This window comes from Pediculus humanus, genomic scaffold (genome assembly GCF_000006295.1).
Source record: "Pediculus humanus corporis 1103172107775 genomic scaffold, whole genome shotgun sequence".
Lineage (NCBI taxonomy): Eukaryota > Metazoa > Arthropoda > Insecta > Psocodea > Pediculidae > Pediculus > Pediculus humanus.
Window position 1 is genome coordinate 745,123 of NW_002987371.1, and position 22,072 is coordinate 767,194.

The 22,072-nt window shown below is 29.1% G+C and overlaps 2 protein-coding genes and 1 non-coding gene across 3 annotated transcripts; 1 reads left to right on the forward strand and 2 right to left on the reverse strand.

Annotated features, from left to right (window-relative positions):
• Positions 1-5,188: 5,188 nt before the first annotated feature.
• Phum_PHUM361200 (uncharacterized protein) lies at positions 5,189-6,499 on the reverse strand (the record flags this gene model as incomplete). Its single annotated transcript, XM_002428003.1, has 2 exons — positions 5,189-6,013; positions 6,209-6,499. 2 exons carry the CDS (start codon positions 6,497-6,499, stop codon positions 5,189-5,191), a joined length of 1,116 nt encoding a protein of 371 aa, XP_002428048.1.
• A 317-nt stretch (positions 6,500-6,816) lies between these two features.
• Positions 6,817-7,280, forward strand: Phum_PHUM361210 (uncharacterized protein; the record flags this gene model as incomplete). The annotated part of the gene is made up of 2 exons (XM_002428004.1): positions 6,817-6,928; positions 7,231-7,280. 2 exons carry the CDS (start codon positions 6,817-6,819, stop codon positions 7,278-7,280), a joined length of 162 nt encoding a protein of 53 aa, XP_002428049.1.
• Positions 7,281-7,979: 699 nt separating this feature from the next.
• On the reverse strand, positions 7,980-8,061 carry Phum_PHUM361220. Its single transcript, XR_009833523.1, has one exon. It is a non-coding gene; the product is annotated as a microRNA, putative (microRNA).
• Between the last annotated feature and the right edge of the window lie 14,011 nt (positions 8,062-22,072).

Here is a 22,072-nt window from a genome sequence, read left to right on the forward strand (position 1 = left end):
GCCTTTTTTTAAAAAATCATATCGTGATAATTACTTTATTTATTATTAATTATTATTATTATACTAATTACATGAATGAGCCATTTTTATTACATTTTTATTACCGAAACATAAATATGGGGGCGAGAAAAAAAAAAACTCCTGATAATTAATTATTTTTTGTTTTTTAAATGAGCAATTTCATTCTAAAAAAAAAACCTGTAATAGATAATGAAATGGCACACTCACTTAATTAATCATTATTATCATCATCATTATTATTATTATTATTTAAGTTTACAATACGCGCAAGCGCACGCTCGTATGTGTATGTGTGTGAATGAAAATTTTATATATATTTATTACCTTGTTAATTAGAGTAATTTTATTTACAATTCTTTTTAAAAAATTGACTCGATAATGTTTTTTTTTAGAAAAATAATAATAATAATAATACGAAAAACCCAAATGTGAAATGATAATGATAATATATAAAAAATAGTAATAATAATAATAATAATAATAATAATAATTATAATAATAATAATCAAGAGTAATTTTTATTGCATAATTTATATATATATAAGTATAAATCAAATTTTAATAAATTTTTTTTCTGTTTATTAATAAATTTATTGTTATTATTATTATTATTATTATTATTATTATTATCATTATCATTATTAAAATTTATTATTTATTTATAAATTTATTCATTTTTTTAAACTTAATTTCTACAACGTTCGAAGACAAAAATTACTTAATTGAAAATAAATTTTTTTTTACTTATTAATAATTTACTACTCATTATCTCGTCCCAAAATAATGATAATGATGATAATAATAATAATAATAATAATAATAATAATAATAATAATAATAATAATAATAATAATAATAATAATAATAATAATAATAATAATAATAATAATAATAAAATCCAAAAAAATTCTTTTATTTATTTTTTTTTTTTTTAAACTTATTATCGTGACTGTTACGTCACCACCACCACGATCATCTTCATCATTATATGTTATTTTTATTACTACAATTATTTAATATTATAAAAATATAATAATTGATGTAATAATAATAATAATAATAATAATAATAATAATAATAATAATAATATTAGTAATGTAAAAAAAACTTATTAAATAAAGTACAATTAATTATTATTAAGTAAGAGAAATAATTTTAAAATAATGACGTCACGAGGATAATACAAACACAAAAATACATTATATAAACGTAATCGTTCAATCAATTAATAAGTATGTAAATAAGTAAGTAAGTAAATAAGTGAGTAAATTAATAATTTAAAAAAGAAAGAAAAAAAACATGAACGAAATGAAAAACACACATGTGACATTATTATTATTATTATTACTTCTTTTTAAAATAATATTATTACTCAATGAATTATTATTACTATTATTATTATTTTTCCTTTATATTTTTTTTTTTTTTAATTGAATCAACAAAATTTTTATTTTTCAATTACGAATAATTTATTATTTATTAATAAATTATTTACTCGCGTAAGAATATTATTATTATTATTATACATTTAACATATAAACAATCATAAGTTAATTATTAAATATATAAGTGTGTTTGTTTGAGTGTGTATTTATTTATTAATTTACAAATTTTATTTATGTATGACTGTGTTGTTTATATGCCGCTTAATAAACATACCAACACGCGCATTTATTACTATTATTATTATTATTAATAATTAAATCTGAGTAGAATTATTATAATTAGGCACGTTACTTAATAACTAACCGTCTTTTCGGAAGACGACATTATTATTATTATTATTATTATAATTATTTATTTATTTTTGGAATTTTTTTTTTTATTTTTTTACATTTTCAATGAAACTTTTTTTTAAAATTACATAAATAAATAAATAATATTAATGATAATAATAATAATAATAATAATAATAATAATATCAACAACAACAATTATAAAATATTCATACTTTTCTCACTCACTTCCTCACCTACTATTATTATTATTGTTGTTGTTGTTGTTTGTTATCGTTTATTGTTAAAATGTGTTTTATTATTATTTAATAAAGAAGTAACAAAATATGAAATAATATTAAGTGTAATAATAGTTATCAAAGTGAAATAATAAGAAAAAAAAATGTTTTTTTTTTTTTTTTTTTTTTTTTTTTTTGTATTATAATTAAGCGAGGAACATAAAAAAAGTGTAATTATTATCATTATTAATATGACTACTATCATTAAAATTATTTTTCTTTCTTATCAATAAATGGTAATTTAATAATATTACAAAAAAGGAAAAAAAAAATATTATTATTATCATTAATAAAACAATGCTTAGTGAAATGAAGTGAGAGCAGATATTAAAAAATAAAAAGAAATTTTTTTTTGGTTTTTTGGTCCACGTGCGTCGACATATTTTTTTTTTTTTTTATCATCTAAAACAGTATAAAATATATTTATATATTTATATAACTCCTGTTGGATTCTGCTCATCTCATCTCATCTTAACTCACATAGTTTTTCTTTCTATATCTACTTTTTCTAACTCTTTCTTCTCTCTTTTACTTCTCATATAAAATGGAATGTCAATTAATTAATTTCTCTCTCTCTCTCTTTAATAGTGATAAACAGTAATGGCACTCAATTTTGAAAAAATAATAATAATAATCATAATTAATGGTTACATATACATAAGAAACCGAAAAAAAAGACAAAAAATGTTTCTGAACAACAGTCGATCATCAATTGTATAATCAAAATTATTATTTTTTTTTTTTTATACAAATACCCGTATTAATAAATTTAATAATGTTATTAAATAATAATAATAATAATAAATAACTATTAATTAATAAATTAAATACAAAGTAATAAGAATAATAATGATAAATTTACAATTTGTTGTTGTTGTTGTTTGATCGACTAAAATAAAAATAATAATAATTTGCTGTCATCATACAATTATTAATTTTAATCATTTACCATAATTTATAAATTTTTGTTTTTTTTTTAAATGAAAAAGAGAGAGAGAGAGAGAGAGAGAGAAAAGAGTACAACACACATTTTATTTAGTTAATGACTAGACTTTTTTTTTTTTTTTTAAATTTTTGTCCTAAAAAGTTCATTTTATCTAAATTTAATTACAATCTATATGAATCAATGAGATCTATAATTAATCACAAGTTTTTTTTTTTTTAGAAAAATTAATAAGCTGTGTGTTTATGTGTGTATTCATTTGTTTGTTAAACAATTAATTATTAATTAAAAAACAATAATGAAAATAAAATAAATGAAAATTTTTCTTCTTTTATCGAGTGACCACAAAAAAAATTTTCCTTTCACAGTACATGTGTGTGAGTGTGTGTGTGAAAGTGTATGTATAAATTTACAATTAAACCTTATTCAAGTGCTGATTTGTATTATTTTATAATTGTTGTAAACAAGGGGCCCATATTTATTAATGTAAAATAATAACAAAACAAAGAAAGAAGAAAAAAAAAAAAAAAATTTTGACAAATTTTTTTTCCAATAAAATAATCACAATCTTACACAAACTGTAACAAACATTTTTTTTCTTTTTTTATTTCACCAATTATATTAAAATATTGAGTTGAATATATTATTAATAATATGAAAATGTTAAGAAATGTTAATTTCCTTGAATATATTAATTTTTATAAAAAGAATGTTCGTTAAAGAAAAATTATATTCATTTTCGTTATGGCAAAAATTCAAAAGTTAATTATAAATTAAAAATTACTAACCTAAACAACAAGTACATATTTTTGTTGTATGATCCCTGTTTGTTTCGCTAAATTAAATTTCAAATTAAATTTTGTTGTAACTAATCAAAGAAAAATAGAAAAACCAAAAAAAAAAAAAAAAAAAAAAAAACACTTTTTTGTTCCAAACACATTTTTAAAAATTTTAGTTCAACAATTAAAAAGATGGCAGCACTAGTAATTTGCAAAACAAAACCTTAATAAAAAAAAATTAGTTTTAAAAATAAACAATAGGAGCGCTGCAATCAATTTTTTTTTTAACGAACTTTTCAAAAAAAAATTTTTCAAATTCGTTCGATTTTTTTTTTAAATTTTCGTTTTGATTTAATCAAATTAAATTAATCGAAGCTCTGTCTAAAAAAAAAAAAAGTTTTCAATAATTAGTTACATAATACGTGAAATTGTGATAATAAGTTAATAAAGTTCAAGTGAAATGATTAACAATTCAACAAAAGGTAAGAGAGTTAATTTTACATTAGATAAAATTATAAAGAAGCCATTTTCTTTTCAATCTGTATCAAATTTTGCTTTGCTTTTGTTTTACTCAGTAAGATCATCACCGAGTGTAATAATTAGAAAAAAAAAAACAAAAAAACCCCAAAATACTTTTAAATGTACCTTCCAACAGAAAACTAAATTTAAGCTTAAAAAAAAAACAGGTTTACATATGTACTTGTTTTTCATCTGAGTATTTGTTTTTCATAAATATACAAAAAAATAATTTTGAGTATTTGTTAATAATCATTACATTGTACACAATAATAATACAAATGTCCAGCACTTAAATAATACTAATAATAATAATAATAATATATATGGTTGAAATAAGTAAAACAAAAAAAAAAAACAACATGTGTGAATAAGAGAAACAAAAAAAAATTGTTAAGTACCAAATCAATTATCAAAAACAAAATCAATGAAAGAAAAACTTTTTCTTTTTAAAAATACTCTTTTAAATGTTGCCTTAGATGATGAATTTATATATAAACTCATTTTGTATACAATGAAAGCAGTAACAAACATATTTTTAAGTTTTGTAACAAACAAAAATTTTTTTTTTACCCCAAAACATGATGATGAAAAAAAAAAAAAAATTTTGGTTTTGAGTATTTAAAAAAAAAAAAATTTATATGTATATATATGTAAGATATACCAAGTGAGCACTCTTGTATTAATTTTAATCATTTATTAATTACTTAAACAATATTTGATAATGTCACACACGATAAAGTTTTTTTTTTTTTTTTTATTACATCATCATGGAAGAATTTAAATAACGCTTCTACTAATACTGACTGCTTTATTGCGAGTTATTGCTTTACCGTGAAGCGCGTGTCATACAACCACAACAGCCTGTTTGTTTGTTTGTTTGTTTTTGTCAAAAGCTATCAAAAGTTCTTATTTCTAAACGTACATTGCCATGCCGCCATACATAGAACCCCAATCCACTCCCTGGAAACTAGACATGTCGACGTTTGTGAGGCTGTAGGGATAAGGAGCGGCCGGAGCCGGAGCAAGTGCAGGTGTTGTCGCTCCGGCAGGTGGTGCGGCTGGTGCGGCCGCAGCCACAGCCGGAGCTGCCACGGCTGCGGGTATGGGATAGGGAGCGTATCTGAAGCTGGCAAGGGGAGGAAAAGTACCGAATATTTTACCGTAGTTGGATACGGCAGCGGCGTTTTGAGCCTGAGCGGCCGCAGCGGCGACTGCTGCCGCTTGTACGTGAGCGGCTTGAGCTTGCACGGCAACGAGTTGAGTAGCTTGCGTGACAGGTGTCGGTATACCCATTCGCACTCCCAAAGGCCCGACCACCATTCGCTTCCCTAACAGAGTACCCGCAACAACTTCTTTAGGCATGGCTTTTTTACATTCCACTTTTTTGTTTTTTATATTATGAAAGTGAATTTCACACACTCTATCAACCGTTTCTTCGTTTTCGAATGTGACGAATCCGAATCCCCGATGACGTTTCGTTTGTTGGTCCATTAACATCACAGCTTCTTCGACTTTTCCAAATTGACTGAAATAAACTTTAACTTCGTCGGAACTTGTGTCTTGCGAAACTCCTCCGACGAATATTTTTTTCGTTTTCCCATTTGTTTTTCCTCTTCCCTTGGGTGTCGCATGTTTCGGATCGATTTTCTTACCGTCGAGAGTGTGTACGGGTACTTTCAATACATTTTCAACGCTACTGGGCTCTTCGAATGTTATGAAACCGAAACCTCGACTTCTCTGTAAAAAAACAAGAAATTTTTTTTTTTTTTTTTTTTTGCATAATCAAGTTCTGGTGAAAAATGTTTCACTTAACTGATATCTCATTACCCTGTAGGAATCTCTGGAATTATAATAATCAACAACAATCTCTGGAATAAAATCAAATCGAAACCAAACTTTTTTTTTTTTTTTTGGTTTGGTATCGAAACGTACCTGAGTGACGGGATCTTTCATAATTAAAACATCCGTAATATTTCCAAACATTCCGAAATATTGTCGAAGTTTTTCCGATGACGTTTGCCAACTCAAACCTCCCACGAATAATTTTCCAGCGGCTGTAGAATCTGCTCCGGGAGAACTACTCCCTTCGTTACCACTTCCGGTTCCGTTACCGTTCACGGCGGCCGTTTCGGGAGTCGATTTAATTTGTAGGCCTCCATTTTGACTGACCGGATGGTGAGTCACGTGATTTAAAGTTCTCATGCTCGTCGCATTGGTTTCCATTTTCACATGAGGAGGTGCCCTGTTGCAATTTAAAAAAAAAACAATTATTATTAATATCATCGTCATCATTTATTAATCGATTTAAAAAAAAAAAAATTCATTCGTTCGTTTTAACAAATTTTTTTTTTTTTAAAACTTTAATTATCCGAATTATTTTTTAAAAACAGGAAAAAGGGGGTAAGAAAAAGAACAACCATTTTTGCTGCGGTGTGAGTAAATTTTTGCGTGGATTTAATGATTCTCATTAGGAAAATTCAAATCCTGCGAAAGTCAAAATTTTAAAACAAACGACGAGAGTCCATCATATCTTTTACAAAATGAAAGAAGACAAGATGGGCGTATTGATTGAACCCACCGAAATATCTCAAACTGCTACCGTTTCAAATAAATCCGTCGACTTATATTTAAGTAAATCCCACAATGGGGGAGGTAAGAGGAGGGGAGGAGAGAAAGAGATTGGGTGGATGATTGGGATGCAAGTATCGAGAAGAGTGTCGGGATGCGGCGAAAGATATACAACTTTCAAAAAAAAAAAAAAAAATATCGGGAGTCAAACACGTCGACTACCCTCACCCCCCCTCCCAAAAAAAAGAACGAAAAACGCTAAACGAGAAAATAGAAGAGAAAGAAGAAAAAAGAAAAAAGAAAAGAAAAAAGATTGTTCTTTTTTTCTCTTCTTTTCCTCCCCGATAATTTTCCCCCATTTTTCAAATCCTATTTTTCATTTTCAGACTATTGTTTAAAGGGCGTCAAAAATTCCATAAGTTCTTCTAAGGGTTAGAAAGTTGTGCGTATGTGTGTGTGCGTGTGCGTGTGTGCGTGAGTGCGTGCGTGTGTTTGTGTTGTGTCGAGTTCGATCCACGCCGGCGTTTTTTATACCCGCGTCTGCGCTTAATCACTTCGACCGGGCGTCCAACCCTCCCGTTACAGCTGCAAACAGTCGGTGCGCGAGATTGAATAGAGCCTCTGTAGACAAAAACTTTTCAATTGAAATTTTTTTCTTTTTTTTTTTTTGCTTGTGAATTTAGATTTAAAAGAAGTTTTTTTTTTTCTTTTCTTTTATTTTCTTATTTAATAAAAAAAAAAAAAAAAAAAAAAACGAACGAATGGTAAAACTATAGAGAGGCTCGATATTACCTAAACTCGTGAAAAGAAGAAAAACGTGTAAAGTTTTTAAGAGAAAAAATTAAAAGGGCGACAAAAAAAAGTCAAAATTGTTTACACGTAAATTATCACGGAGAAGAGAAAACATAAATTTCCGGATTCTAGGTTAATAAAAAATATTATGCGTTTGCACGTACGTACGCGTATTTACATACGCATAAATATATGCGTGTACAAAAAGAGTAAAGGAAAGGAGAAGAAAAGGGGGAAAAAAAAAAAACGGAAACGAAAACGATGAAGAAAAGGGATCAATAACCTTGATGGTGATATTAGGAAAATTCAAAGAGGGGCACGTGCGGTGACGTCACACAAAATGGCGACGCCTGAGATATTGTCCTGTCACAGCAGTACTGTATTTGAGATACTGCTGTATCGGGACATAGCCTCAGACGTTCGTTCGTTCTTTCATACCGAAATTCATTTTTAAAAAAAAAAAATGCTTATAATAATAATAATAATTTTTTAAGGCATCGTAAAAAAAAAAAAAAAAAAAAAACAAACGCACGAATTTGGGGACTCTAAAAAAAGGAAATGAGAGAGAAAGGGGAAGAAAGAAAGAAAAAGGAAGAAAAAAAAGCAAGCGTAAAACGTTAGGAAAAAAATGAAAACAAAATGATAATATTCCAATCAATGAAATAAAACAAAAACAAACATAAACATTAGCAGAGGCAGCAGAAGCAGCAGCAGAAGAAAAAGCAACAGCAGCAGCAGAAGAAACAACACAACCAATCTCAGGTTTTGTTAAAAACAAAATAGAGAGAGGGAGAAAAAAAAAATTTAATATTTTCCGCGAGTTTTATAGACGATAAATCGATTTACAAAAAAAAAAAATTTTCACGGCCACACCCATATAATAATAATTTTTTTTTTTTTTTTCAAGTTAAATCCTACAAGATTTTCCAAGCAAGGTTTAAGCAAGCAGAAGACGCAGAATAATAACAATAATAATAATATTAATAATAAAAGGAAATGCAGAAGAAAAGAAAAGAAATCAGGGAAATACGTTCATATTTTCCAATACCACTTTTTCTTTTTTAAATATTTATAATTAAAACAAAAAGAAAAATCAAATAATAATAATAATAATAATAAAGGAAAAGGTTCGATCGTGAAAACGAAACAAAAAAGGAAAAAAGGAAAAATCGAAAAGAGAAAGAGAGGGAGAGAGACATGAAAATTTTTTTTTTGTTGAAGAAGAATTTGAGTAAAATCGAGAGAGATGAGAGAAAGAAAGAGAGAGAGAGAGAGAGAAAAATAGAAAGAAAGTCATTTAGTTAATTTATCAGCAAAAAAAAAAAAAATTTCCCGCAGCAAATTCCCTTTTTTGCGGCCGTCAGGGAACGTACCGCCTCTTAATCATTTCGATAAATCGATCGATCTTTTCCGCTTCCGTTCAAATCCCGCATATTAATTACCATAATTGTTTTCAAACATTTTGAAATCCCGTCTTTCCCCCGCCCCCCCACAACCTCAAAGAGTAATAATAATAATAATAATAATGATAATAATAATAATAATAATAATAATAATAATATTTTTAATACCGAATCGATCGTTTGTCGTCATGATTCTTTCAAAAAAAAAAAAAAATTTTCCCAATTCATTACCTACGACAAACAAACAAAAATTTCGCACGCACACACACACACACACGATACTGACCGATACACGTCATAACAATCACGTGTCACATCATTATTATCATTATTTTTTTTTTTTTTTTTGAATGAGAGGAGTATCTAAAAAACATTTTCCGAATCGAAAAATTTGTTAATTATCCCTCACGCAAGAATCCCTTAACATTATTATCATTATTTTTGTAGTTGTTGTTGTTGTTGTGGCGGTTGTGGTTCTGGTTGTGGTTGTTGTTGTACGCGTTCGTTTCACGAAGGTTTTAGGAAATATAAAAAAAAAAATTTAATTTTATTAACCCAAGATAATAACAATAAGGAATCCTTATGCGTTCTTCTCACTTTTTTTTTGGGGGGGCGAGGGGAGGTTCGCGTCCGGTTTTGTTAATGATTTGTAGCAGTAGTCCGGTTGTAAATTATTATTATATTATTGTTATCAAAACCGACTTTGAATTACTTAATAATAATAATAATAATAAATTTTTATTCTCATTTTTTTTTTTTTTTGTTACTAACAACCATTTTCCACGACTCATTTATTATGAGATTATTTTATGATTTTGAAATTAATAATTATTTTTAATAAATAAAAAAAAAAAAGGACATAAAACGTGATCTTAACAAAGAGAGAAAGAGAGAGAGAGAGAGAAAAATATTCTAAAAACTATTTTTTTATTTAAATCATTCGTCGTTTCTTTGTAAATAATAATAATAATGAATTTAAAACATTTTCAAACACCTGGATGGCATGATATAAATAATAATAATAATAATAATAATAATAATAAATAAATAAATTTAAAAAATAAAAAACTTTTTCTTTTCAATTTAAACGTTCGTAATAATAATAATAATAATAATAATAATAATAATAATAATAATTTTTCATTCATTACGAACACGAATAAACCGAGAAAATTCGGTCGTTTGTCGCTTTAAAAAAAAAAAAAAATTCTATAAAGTGTCAATGCCACGGAAGAAAAAAAACCGTTTAACGTTCATCGAGTCGTGGTAATAGAAAAGAAAAAATTAAAAGGAAAAATTTTCATTCTATTCACACGACAGATTTTCTCGTTGGAAACGAAAAAAAGAAAAAGGGACGCCACGAAAAAGTAAAATTCTTTTTTATCATCACCCTATTCTCGAATTTCCGTGAGCGCAAACTCGAGAAACGATTCGACAGAATGGGGTTGAAATATTTACCCTTAACTACGTTTGACTTGGGGTGGTTTATAAAACTCGCGTGCCATCTTTGAGAATTATTTTGAAATTTTTCCGAATTCGTCGGACAAAAAAAAAAAAAGAAGCACACACACACACAATGCGCAATAACACAATAACGGTGGAGAAAAAAGAAAAGAAAAGAAATGAAAAAAACAAAATGGAAAAACGAAACACGATGGATGCAAATACGATTGCGCAAGATTATTGACGTATGACGTCACATGATAGAACAAAATGGAAAATCGTTTTTTTTTTTTTTTTTTTACGTTTGAAAAAAAAGAAATTTAAAAAAATTAAAATTAATATTAACCTTTTGCAATTACTCGATTTAAAAATAAAAAAAAATTCGTTATTTTTATTTTATTATTCCAATATTCGTAAAAAAACGAATGTATAACGATGATGATGATGATGATGATGATAATGATAAAACTCATAAAAGCAGACGATAAAAAAATAATAATAATAATAAATGAATAAATAAACATTTTGAAAAAAAAAAAAAAAATTAATTTAAACACTTGAACATGATATTTTTAAAAGTAAAAAAAAAAAAAAAAAAAAAAAATTTCCAATTTGTTGTAATGTGATGCAAAAGAGAGAGAAAGAGAAAGAGAGAGAGATGCGGAAAGAAAAATGAAAAACTGTCGCGTTTGATAGCAAAAAAAAGAAAAATTGAAGAAAAAAAAAAGAAGAAAGAAAAACGATAAAAGTTAGTTGAAGTTGTGAAAACGAGAGAGAGAGAGAGAAAACTTGTGAAAAATTTACATTATAAAAGTTGTTGTTGTGAGTGACAAAAAAAAAAAAGAATGAAAACGACGAATGGGAAGCAATAACCATAAAAAAGAAAAAAGAAAGAAAAGAAAAGAGCAAAAGAAGAAAAAGAAAAAGAGAAAAGTTCACTCGCGTTAATAATAAAAAAAAAAAAAAAAGAAAAATGAAATGAGACAGACAGACAGACAGAAAAAGGAAAAAACAAACAAACGAAAATGGGAAGAGGGGAGGAAGAGGAGAAGAGGAAATCGCAAACATTGCATCAACAACATCCGCTCGTTAACACACGTAAAAAAAAAAAAACCAAACAAACGAAACAACCATTTTTTTTTTTTTTTTCGTTTAATTTTTTCCGACAACGTTTTCACAACATTTCCTTTCGACGAGAAAAACAATCATCATCGACCAACAACAAACAAACAAAAAAAACAAAATAGTAAAAGATAAAAAAAAAAACAAAACAAAAAACGAAAAATAAAAGCGAGAGGAATAAACAACAACAAAAAAAGAAAGAAAAAGTTTTTTCACAAAAACCGGAAACGAAACGAAAACAAAAAAAAAAAAAATAATAATAGGGAAAATCTCAACGATATAACCGGAAATAATATACGGGAATGTCTCTTTTACCAACAACTTTTTCCCTCTCCCTCCCCTCCCTTTCAACCTCTATCTCCTCGATTTCGGTTCAATTATTTTCTACGACCTTTCCTCCCCGTGTCTCCACCTTTTTACTCCCCATAAGACCGGGAGGGGGGGGGGCAAAACCGCCATGAAACCACCGATTTTTTTTTTTTTTTCCTCGAAGAAATGACGATGGACATCAACCCATAGAACTTTTGTGAAACGGAAAAGGGGTCTCCAAAAGGTCAGAGTAGGAAGAAAATACAGGATGGGGGGTGGGAGATGGAAGACAAGAAAGGGGGGGCAACCACACGTGCGAAAAAAAAAAAAAGAAAGAAAAATATTATTATTATTTTTATCATCATAAGGAAAACATGTAATGAAACGAATCAGTCAAGAGTGAAACCGATAGAGAGTCACGTGGTGATGGAGGGGGTAAGGAAAGAGGTAAGGGAAAGGGAAAGAGAAAGAGAGAGAGAGAGATAGGTCGTTAATTTTTCATTCATTTTTCACACTTTATTCAAACAGATAAATTACCTGCGATATAAACGAATTTTTTTTTTTTTTTACTCTATGGAAATTTTTTTTCCTTTTTCCTTTTTTTTTTATCGAAGGAAAAAAAGGAAGGGGGGAGGAAGGGGGGAGGAAAAAGGTTCGCGTTTATTTAAAGTGTATATATACATATATAAATGTTTTTTTAAACCTTTTTATTATTTAGTTGATTTTATAAATGGATCAATGAACCGGAACGTAAAAAGCACGTTATCGCTTCAATTATTATTATTATTATTATTATTTATTTTTTCTGCCTTATCACGACGGGTTTTAATTTCGTCCTATGTTTGTTTTCCTTTTGAAATCTCTCGCGTCATTGATTTAAAAAAAAAAAAAAAAAAAAAGGTTTACAACCCCCCAAAAAAAAAAAAATTAAAAATTATGGAACTAAAGTGAATAACTTCAAATCATTTCCGGTTTACGAATTATTCAAAAAAAACAAAAAAAACAAAAAACAAAAAGGCTGGAACGAATAGAATGAGGGGAGAGGAAGGAGGGGCAACAAAAAAAGAGAAATATTGATAAAATGAAAAAAGAAGAAGAAGAAGAGTGAAAAACAATAATGATAATAATAAATTAATTAATAACAAAATAATTAATAATGAAAAAGTAATTAAATAAAAATGGCGGCCGCGTCGTCGGGTGGAAAATGATATTGAAAATACATTAGAGAACGCGTTAAATAAGACTTTTCCTTTTTTTTTTTTTTTTTCATTAAATTATTTTCTTTTACCCCTTTTTTTTCTCTTTTCTCTTTTCTACCAAGATCATCATTTTCCTATTATTATCATCATCATTATTATTATTACTATTTTTTCTTCTCTCTCTCTCGCACTTCATTTACCACGTTTTCAATCCGTCGACGACGTACTTTCCTCTTTCTCTCTCTCACACACAAATCCATTCATCAAACGATCGCGAACGTGCATTAATGTAATAAAGAAAATGAATTAGTGATAACTTTTCTGCTTTTAAAAGGGATCCCAAGGGGGGTGGGGGGTGGAAAACATTAGAATAGGGATTAACTCATCTAGAAGAGAACTGATAACGAGATTTAAGATAAAGATACAAATAGTTTTAATTCCGTCCGTCGAAAGAAATTTCCTGGATGGACGTTTTTTTTTTCTTTCTTTTTCAACCCCCCTCTTCCTGCTACTCCTTCTCCCCTCTCCTCCGATCGAAACCTATAATTTGGAAAATTTCCGACGGGGAAAATTAAGAAAATCATTATTTATATCCGGGGGAAAATTTCTTTTCTTTTTTTTTTACCCTCCACCACTCTCTTTAATTTCGTCACATCGTCGCGTACGAGAAAATGTTATTCGAAAAAAAAGATAAAAAGAAGAGAGAGAGAGAGAAAGAGGGGGGAGGGAGAAAAAGTAAAAAAAAAAAAAAAAATTAACAAGAATGCTGAAAGATTTTCAGAATGAAGACATTTTCGGATAGATTAATGATGTGACAAAAAAAGGAAAATGAGAGAGAGAGAGTGAGAAGAGGGGAGAGATGGGAAGAAAGGGGGAGAGAATAAAAGATGTGAAAAAGTGAAAATAAAAAAAATTATTGAAGGTGGGGGGAAGGGAGAAAAAAGAAAATGTAATTAATTAATTTAACCGGAAATGATGAAACCGTTAACAAATAATTTTCCATTAAAAATTTAAAACGATTTTTTTATGTCGCAAACATAAAAATTATAAATAGTTTAAAAAAAAGAAAAAATTATTTATTAATCAACGGTCAACATGTGAGCCAATGAAATTTTGGCGACAATTCTCCCTACCTATTCGTACCCCCCCCTCACCCTCTCAACCGACAAAATTCTCTTCGCGATTTTCATCATTTTCGACACAATAAATTTTATCATATTGTAATTTACACCGACGAACGGAGGGGGGCGAGGTGGGGAAAATTGTCGACATTTCAAAAAAAAAAAATTCCCGTCATGTCGACGAAATCGCTTGACGCGGTGACGCGGAAAAAAAAATTTTTTTCTTACATCCCAGGTCTCATCTAGGAAAAATTCAAAACGAAACATTGAAAAATCTTCTTCACGATCATTTCCCTCCCTCATCCTGGAGAAATCCTGGAGAACGGACGAAAGATTGGGGAAAAACATCGAAATGGATGGAAATGAATGCAGCAGCTTTCCCACTCATTCTCCCTCTCTTTTCTCTTCTTTCGCACTTCATATATCGATGCGTATAAAAGTTTTAAAAATTGCCAACCCTCGAAAAAAAAAAAAAAAAAAAAAATCCTCACACTTGCAAGTCACGTGACATATAAATGACAAAAAAATTTCCCGCCCGAAATGCATTCGATTTATAATGAAAAAAAAAAAAAAAAAATTTTTTTTTTTTTTGTAATTTGCTGACTCAGACACGACGGCAAATTTGCTGCCGGTCGCTTTCTCCCCTCCCCTCCCTTCTCTCCCTCCGTTCGACATTTATTCCATAATTTCTTTTATTTTCTTTTTTCTTTCTCTCTCTTCTTCGTTTATTGTCCTTTCCCTTTGACCCTTCATTCATCTCTTTCTTCCATAACTTTCTCGCTTTCATCTTTTTTTCTTTTTTTTATTTCTTTTCTTTCTTCTACCCTTCTTTAATTTTAACATCGAGATTCATAAATCATTATTTACGGATTTTTGCTTTTGACTTTTCTTTCTTTTTTTTTAAATCGTTTTCATTTCGCTTTAATTTCTACCTTGATTCGTTTCGCCATTTTGTTTTTCTCTCTCTCTCTCGTCCGACGTATACGGTTCATAATCGTTTGTCATATAATTCGAGTGTTTTGTCGAGCCGTCTTTTCCAGTCTCGCAATATTATTATTATTTTATTCTATATTTCCGATAATCGTAAAATACAGAAATCGGGAGAGGAGGAAGAGGAGGAGGTGGTGGTGGTTTCACTTAATGGCATTTCAAATGAACCGTTTTTTTTTTTTTTTTTTTTTTTTTTTTTTTTTTTTTTTTTTTATTAAGTCGTAAAACGCAAGTGCTGTAGTCGATGGGGGAGGGTTCCCGGCACCGACACCACAACCACCGTCACTCAAATTAAACTTTTTTTTTTTTTCTTTAGTAAAACCACAATATAAAACAAACAAATCGATCGATCGATCGATCGATTAATCAATCAATCAATCAGGTAAAAACAATTGTTGTTGTTGTTGTTAATAATCACGCGTTCGATATAAATCGAAAATTATCGATTTAAAACAAAGATTTTTCTTGATCGATTTTAATAAACGATACAAACGATAACAAATTCGTAAAATTAAAATTTCCACTAGCGTTAAAGAGAACGAACAAACAAACAAACAAACAAACGACAATATGTCATTCGAAAATAAAAATTTCCAGTTTTTAACGTCTCCACGGTAGAGTGGAGGAAGTGAAGAGAGAGAGAAAGAGAGAAAAGAAACGATTTTTGTTGATTGATACAATACAAACAACAATCAAGACATTTGCTAAACAAACGAATGAATGAATGAATGAAATAAGAAGTGATCGTAAATCTCACGGTCACAAAAATGATCATCAATCCGATGGCAACAAGTCGATTAAAAAGGAAAAAAGGCACACGAAAGCAAAATAAAAATTAAATTTTTTTTTCCTTTTTTTCAATTTTCCCTTTCGTCCATCTCATCGTTTCAACACCACCTACGACAGCAAATAAGGGTCGAAGTGGATGGTGGAGGGGGAGTGGGGGGGGAAAGAAAAGGGAGGGGAGAATATGTAAAGTTCCTGTGATTAGAGCAAAAGCAAATAAAAGAAAGCAAAAAAAACATTTCTGTAAATTTAATTTCCGTTTTGAAAAATAAAAGAGGGGATGATGTGAAGGAGATTCAAGTCGTACCTGAAACGCTGTCGGGAAAAACGACCTTCCCCTTCTCCCTTCTCCCTTCCCCATCACATTCGCGCATTTTATTCCGTCAGATATTTTCTCATTAATTTCCTTTTTCAAAGTGATAAATGACAAATGAGTGAGTGTAAATGAATTTCGCCACACCTTTTCAGCGTCATTTCGTTCCGGTATATTTAAAAAACCCACCCACCTCCCACCCCCCCGCCTTTCACGAAAAAGGATTTTCAAAAAGGGGAGAGCAAGGGAAAAGAGGGGCATCGATAATGAGATAGTGTAAAAGAGAAAGAGAAAGAGAGAGAGAAAAAATAATTTTAAATTTTCACTCATTTTCTTTTACGAAATGTGTGAAATTTAAGTAAGGTTTTGGTTTTCTTCATCAAATAAATTTTTTCCCCTGGAAAACACTCCAAAAGTTTTTCACATTTTCTCACATTTAACCCTCCTCCCTCACAACCTTACCCTACACACCCTCCCTTTCCTCCCTAAAAAAAAAAAAAAAGGTAAAAGAATACGGCGATAATTTTTCAAACGATTTAAGTACCCGTACCAAAAAAAACCGTTGTCATCTTACTAACAAACGCGTATGTTTACCTTACGTGATGAATATATTTTCTTATAAAATTTTTAAAATTTTCATTTATACGTTGAACGACCGTTCGAGCCGGAAAAACTTTCCGGTCTGTTTCGTCACACATTCGCTCCGGACAAATAAATAAATAAATAAATGAATGAAAATCCGACAAGGAAAATAGATTATCGATATTTTATAAAAAAAAAAAAAACCTCAAGTTTATTCTATATATATTCGAATCGAACACGTTTCTTGTCTTGTCTCCTTCCACGTAATTCAACACAAACAAAAACAAACGCATATATAAATAAATAATTCCAAGTCAAACAAAAAAAAAAAACGTTTTCAAAAAAAATGCATCAAATAATAATAATAATTTTTAATTATTTAAATGTGGCGACGGCATTTAAAATTTTGCGCGCCAAAAAATAAATTCATAAAAAAAAATAATAATAATAATAATAATAAATTTCCAAAATTTTTCCAATCGATCGTCCCTTGTATAAAGTTTACGTGGAGAAGGGAGGGAGAGAGAGAGAGAGTGAGACGGGGAGAAGTGGAAATTCTTATTTGTAAAATCGTTTTTTATCCAATGAGAAAATGATACAAATATCGTAGAAACGGGAGGAGAGTGGAGTAAGGAGGGAAGGGGGAGGGGGAAATAAAAATAAAATTACTAATGTGAAGATTTCGTGTCGGGAATAATAATAATAATAATAATAGGAAAGGGGGAAACCTCGACAATCCGTGCCAGGTACGAATTTGAAAAAAAAAAATTTTTTAAAAAAAAGTAAATAATGGGGGAGGAGGGCATTAATAGAAGCGGGGAAGGGGCGGGGAACCGGGAACGTCATTTAATCATTTCCCTTCCTTTTTTTCTTATTTTGTCGTCCCTAATTCGTCCGTAACGTAACATCGAACGACTTGCGACAATTTTCCCTTCGTTTGATTTTCAATTAATCATTAAAAATAACGTTTCGTGTTTTCATTTTCATTCATTACTCACGAAATTTTTCCTTTTTTTTTTTCTTTCCCCCTTCTCGACGAAATCTACCCCCGCTTCCCCTCCCTTCCCCAATTTTGCGATTCAATTACCCACCGATGACGTACGAAAATAATTGATGGACTTTCGGTTGCAACAAACACAACCCATCGCGCATTTTCCATCAAATCCGACCGACAGATTTCGTCAAGTAAACCGAAATTTCATCATCATCATCATTTCCGTTCATTGATTTCCGTTTCGTCAAAATACCTAATACCTGTCGTTTTATTTACATTCTTTTCCCCCCTTTTTTTCTTCCCATCGTGTGGTAACGAAATGGGGGGATAAAATTCGCAACGGACACGTAACGAAAAAAAAAACCTTTTTACCAAATTATTATTATTATTATTAATATTGTCACGTGATCTTGTGTCATGTTTCAGGTTTTTAACGGATTTCTTAGGGGATTTCGATTCGCCATCACGACGAATCCTTCATCGATTGGTGTACATGCTACATTTGTTCTTCCGTTTCACGATTATCAATCAATCAATCATATTTACAATTTTCATGACGTCATTTTCAGGTATTACTATTATTATTATTATTATTATTAATAATTAAACAAAAGCTTTCGTCGTCGGTGGTTTTTTATTTATATTTTATTCAAATTCCGTTCGTTTTTCTTTTTCTTTTTTTTTTTGGGGGTCGTGATTTGAATTCGATATTCAAATTAAAATTCGAAAAAAAAAAAATTGGAAAATTGGAAAATTACTTAATCGATTCGTATCGATCGATAAATCGATCGATTTATTCGTCGCATTTGTCTTAATTAATATTTTATAAACACGTTAACGTTTTTTTCGAGTTTTTCCTTTCTCCTTTTTTTCCTGTCGGATTTTTCTTTTTTTTTTTTTTTTTTTTTTTTGAGAATCGATATTCAAAATTAAAATTCGTTCGACAAATCATTCATTTACTCACTTACCCACGCACTTAACCACGCACACGCACGCGCACGCACGCACACGCACACACACACACCACATCGATTTTTCCCCTCCCCTTACGAAACCTGATACTTTATTTATCAGAGCGAACGCTTACAACGCTAACGGCGAATCGACTGGAAATTTATAATAATAATAATAATAGTAATGCAGACGACGACGCGATTAAATTAATTTTACATTATGTTATATATATATGTTTACGCACCGCAAGTCTTGAATATTAATAACGACAAAATTATCAATATCAATAACATTTTTTTTTTTTTTTAATAGGCGAATTCATTAAATTGTTTTCCCATTAATCTATTGACACGATCTTTGCAAAATTTTGTGCTCTTAAAATAAATTATGAGCAAACCCATATTTATATATCTATATGAGTGCGTGTGTGTGTGTGTGTGTGTGTGTGTAAGGGAAGAAACGAGATAGAAAAAGAGAGAGAATGAGAGAGAGAGAGAGAGAAAATCTTAACAATTTTTCAAACTTTTCCAATGATGAAAACCGATCAATCAATAAGACTCAATCAAATTTATATCATCCCGATGTTTGATTATTTAAATTAAATAAAATATATATCATCTTATTTAAAATTAAACGGGGGGTGAAGTGGAGTGAGGTGGGGGCGGAAAACTCAAAGCATGCGAAGTAAAACCTGGTGGTATTCATAAAAATTTTCCTTAACACTAAAACCGCGTTCATGAATTATCATTTATCGATTTTTTCACACACACACACACACGCGCGTATATTTTCCGGTACACGAATTTTTTTATGTCCCCCTCCCCCCCAGAAAAAAAAATTACATTATTATTATTATTATCATTTGCATTTTTTTAACCGACTTTTCGTATAAAGTTTTTTTTTCAATGTTATTCATCATATTCGCACGAAAGTTAAATTATTATTGTTTTAAAAAAATTTTCTTTTTCACCCTGAATAATTTTCTTATACTTTTGACGTATTATTACCTTCCCCCTCTCTCTCTCACACCCCCCCTCCTCTAACAACCCTCCGTGACGATTTTTGAAAAATGGTAAAAAAAAAAAAAAAAAAAAAAAAATTAGTCCGAAAAAAAAATTGACTTTTTAACCTATTAAATCGCGCCGAATGCTGTCGTCGTTTGTTGTTTGTTGTTGTTACTATTACCCAATCCTTTCCAACAACCATTCCCATTTTCCAATTATTATTATTATTATTTATAAATTCGGAACGAAAACGTATAAAAAAAAATTTTTTTTTACACATTCTCCCATCCTTTTTCCTTTTGTCGATTTATCTTTAATAAAAAAAATCTAATATCTATGACGTAATAAATTCAACTACCAATAATAATAATAATAATAATTTCATCTAGTACAGTAATAAATAAATAAAAACTACAAACGTATTAGCAACGAAAATAAAATTTTAAAAAAATTAAATATCTATTTAAATAATAATTTTAAATTTGTCATGGCTAAACGTGAGGGGAAAAACAAAACAAAACAAAACAAATATGAGTGATGGAAGGAAAATGCGACGACCCACCGCGCGACCTATCGCCACTTTTGACAATTAATCCTTCCGATTTCATTTAATGACGTCATCGCCTACGTCACTCTCAAAAATGATTTTCTTATGATTTTTTTAAATAAATTATTATCATTATTAATAAAAAGAAAGAGAGAGAGAGAGAGAGAAAACTGTTAATTTATAATTATTACGAAACAACTAATTGCAAAAAGGGGTGCGAGAAAGATAGATAGAAAGAGAGAGAGAGAGAGAAACACATTTCCTTTCTACATTCATCCCTACCCTCCCTGATTACCCATCGATGATGACGTACGTATAAATCGTGACGTAATTTAATTTTTCCTTCTAAATTATTCAAACGCGTGTGCGTGTGCGTGTACATACACATTTTTATTTATTTAACGAACTTATCAATGATGATAATGATGATGATTATTTTTTTTTCTAGAACAAACGTCATCATTTTAATTAATTAATTAATTTAATTTTTTTTTTAATTGCGGAATTTGAAAAAAATAATTAAAGTAAAAAAAAAAAATTTTTTTTTGCCATCCTAGACTACATCTAATACACCTTGTCCCACTTATTAATAAATGATATATAATTAATTAATTAATTAATTATTAATAATAATAATGGTAATAATAATAATAAGACTAATTAATTATGCACATAGAATAAATAAATTAATTAAAAAATTATTTCATCACCACACAGAGTGAGTTGTAATAAAACAAATTAAACAAAAAAAAAAAAAAAATGATTTCGTGGCGGATATGTATATAAATGGCGGAAGCGACGTGGCACGAGTGGTGGTAGAAATAATAATAATAATGATGATGATGATGACGATGACGATGATGATAACGGTGATTAATTAATCATTATTAAAACGTGACTAATGTGATTTCGGCGTATTCTCATGTTTTATTTATATCAAAGTGAAAGGAAGAGGGGGTGGATGGGGAGGGGAGGAAAGGCAAAAGAAGGGAGGGAGAGGGGAAGAGAGAAACAAAGGGTTTGATTGGAAATAATCATTACCGTGGATATTAGTAAGAATGAGATAAAAGATAAAAGAAAAGAAAAGAAAGAAAAAAAGTTCATTTAATTACAGTGATATAAAATTTACACAGTGGAAAGAAAATCATTTTATAACTTTTGAAAAGAGAGAGAGGGGAGAGAGAGAGAGAGAGAAAATGAATTTTTTTATTTTATTTTATGATCTTCATCACACCTCGTATCTTTTAATGACAACCAACATTCTTTTATTCTTTTTTTTTTTTTTGTACGTTTAGTAGCGAATTTTTTTTTTCATTTTATGACAAAATGAATTTCTTCATTGTAGCAAAAAAAAAAAGGAAAAAAATGCGTCATCATATTCTTGCCCCCCCCGCCCTGCTTGCGAGTCCTTTATCCCTTCCTTTCCGTACAGGGTGTACGAACCACCTCCCTACCCCTACTTTTTGCAAAAGAAATCTATTAAAACAAAGAAAAAAAGTGCGAAGAAATGAAGAAATGAAAAAAAAAAAAAAAAAAACAAAAAAAAAAACAAAATAAAAAAAATGATGATGATGATAGTAATAATGATAATGATAATAAGTAAAACTCCAATAGAAAATATTATTCTTCATGCAAGTTAATAAATACAAAAAAAAAATTATGTATTAAT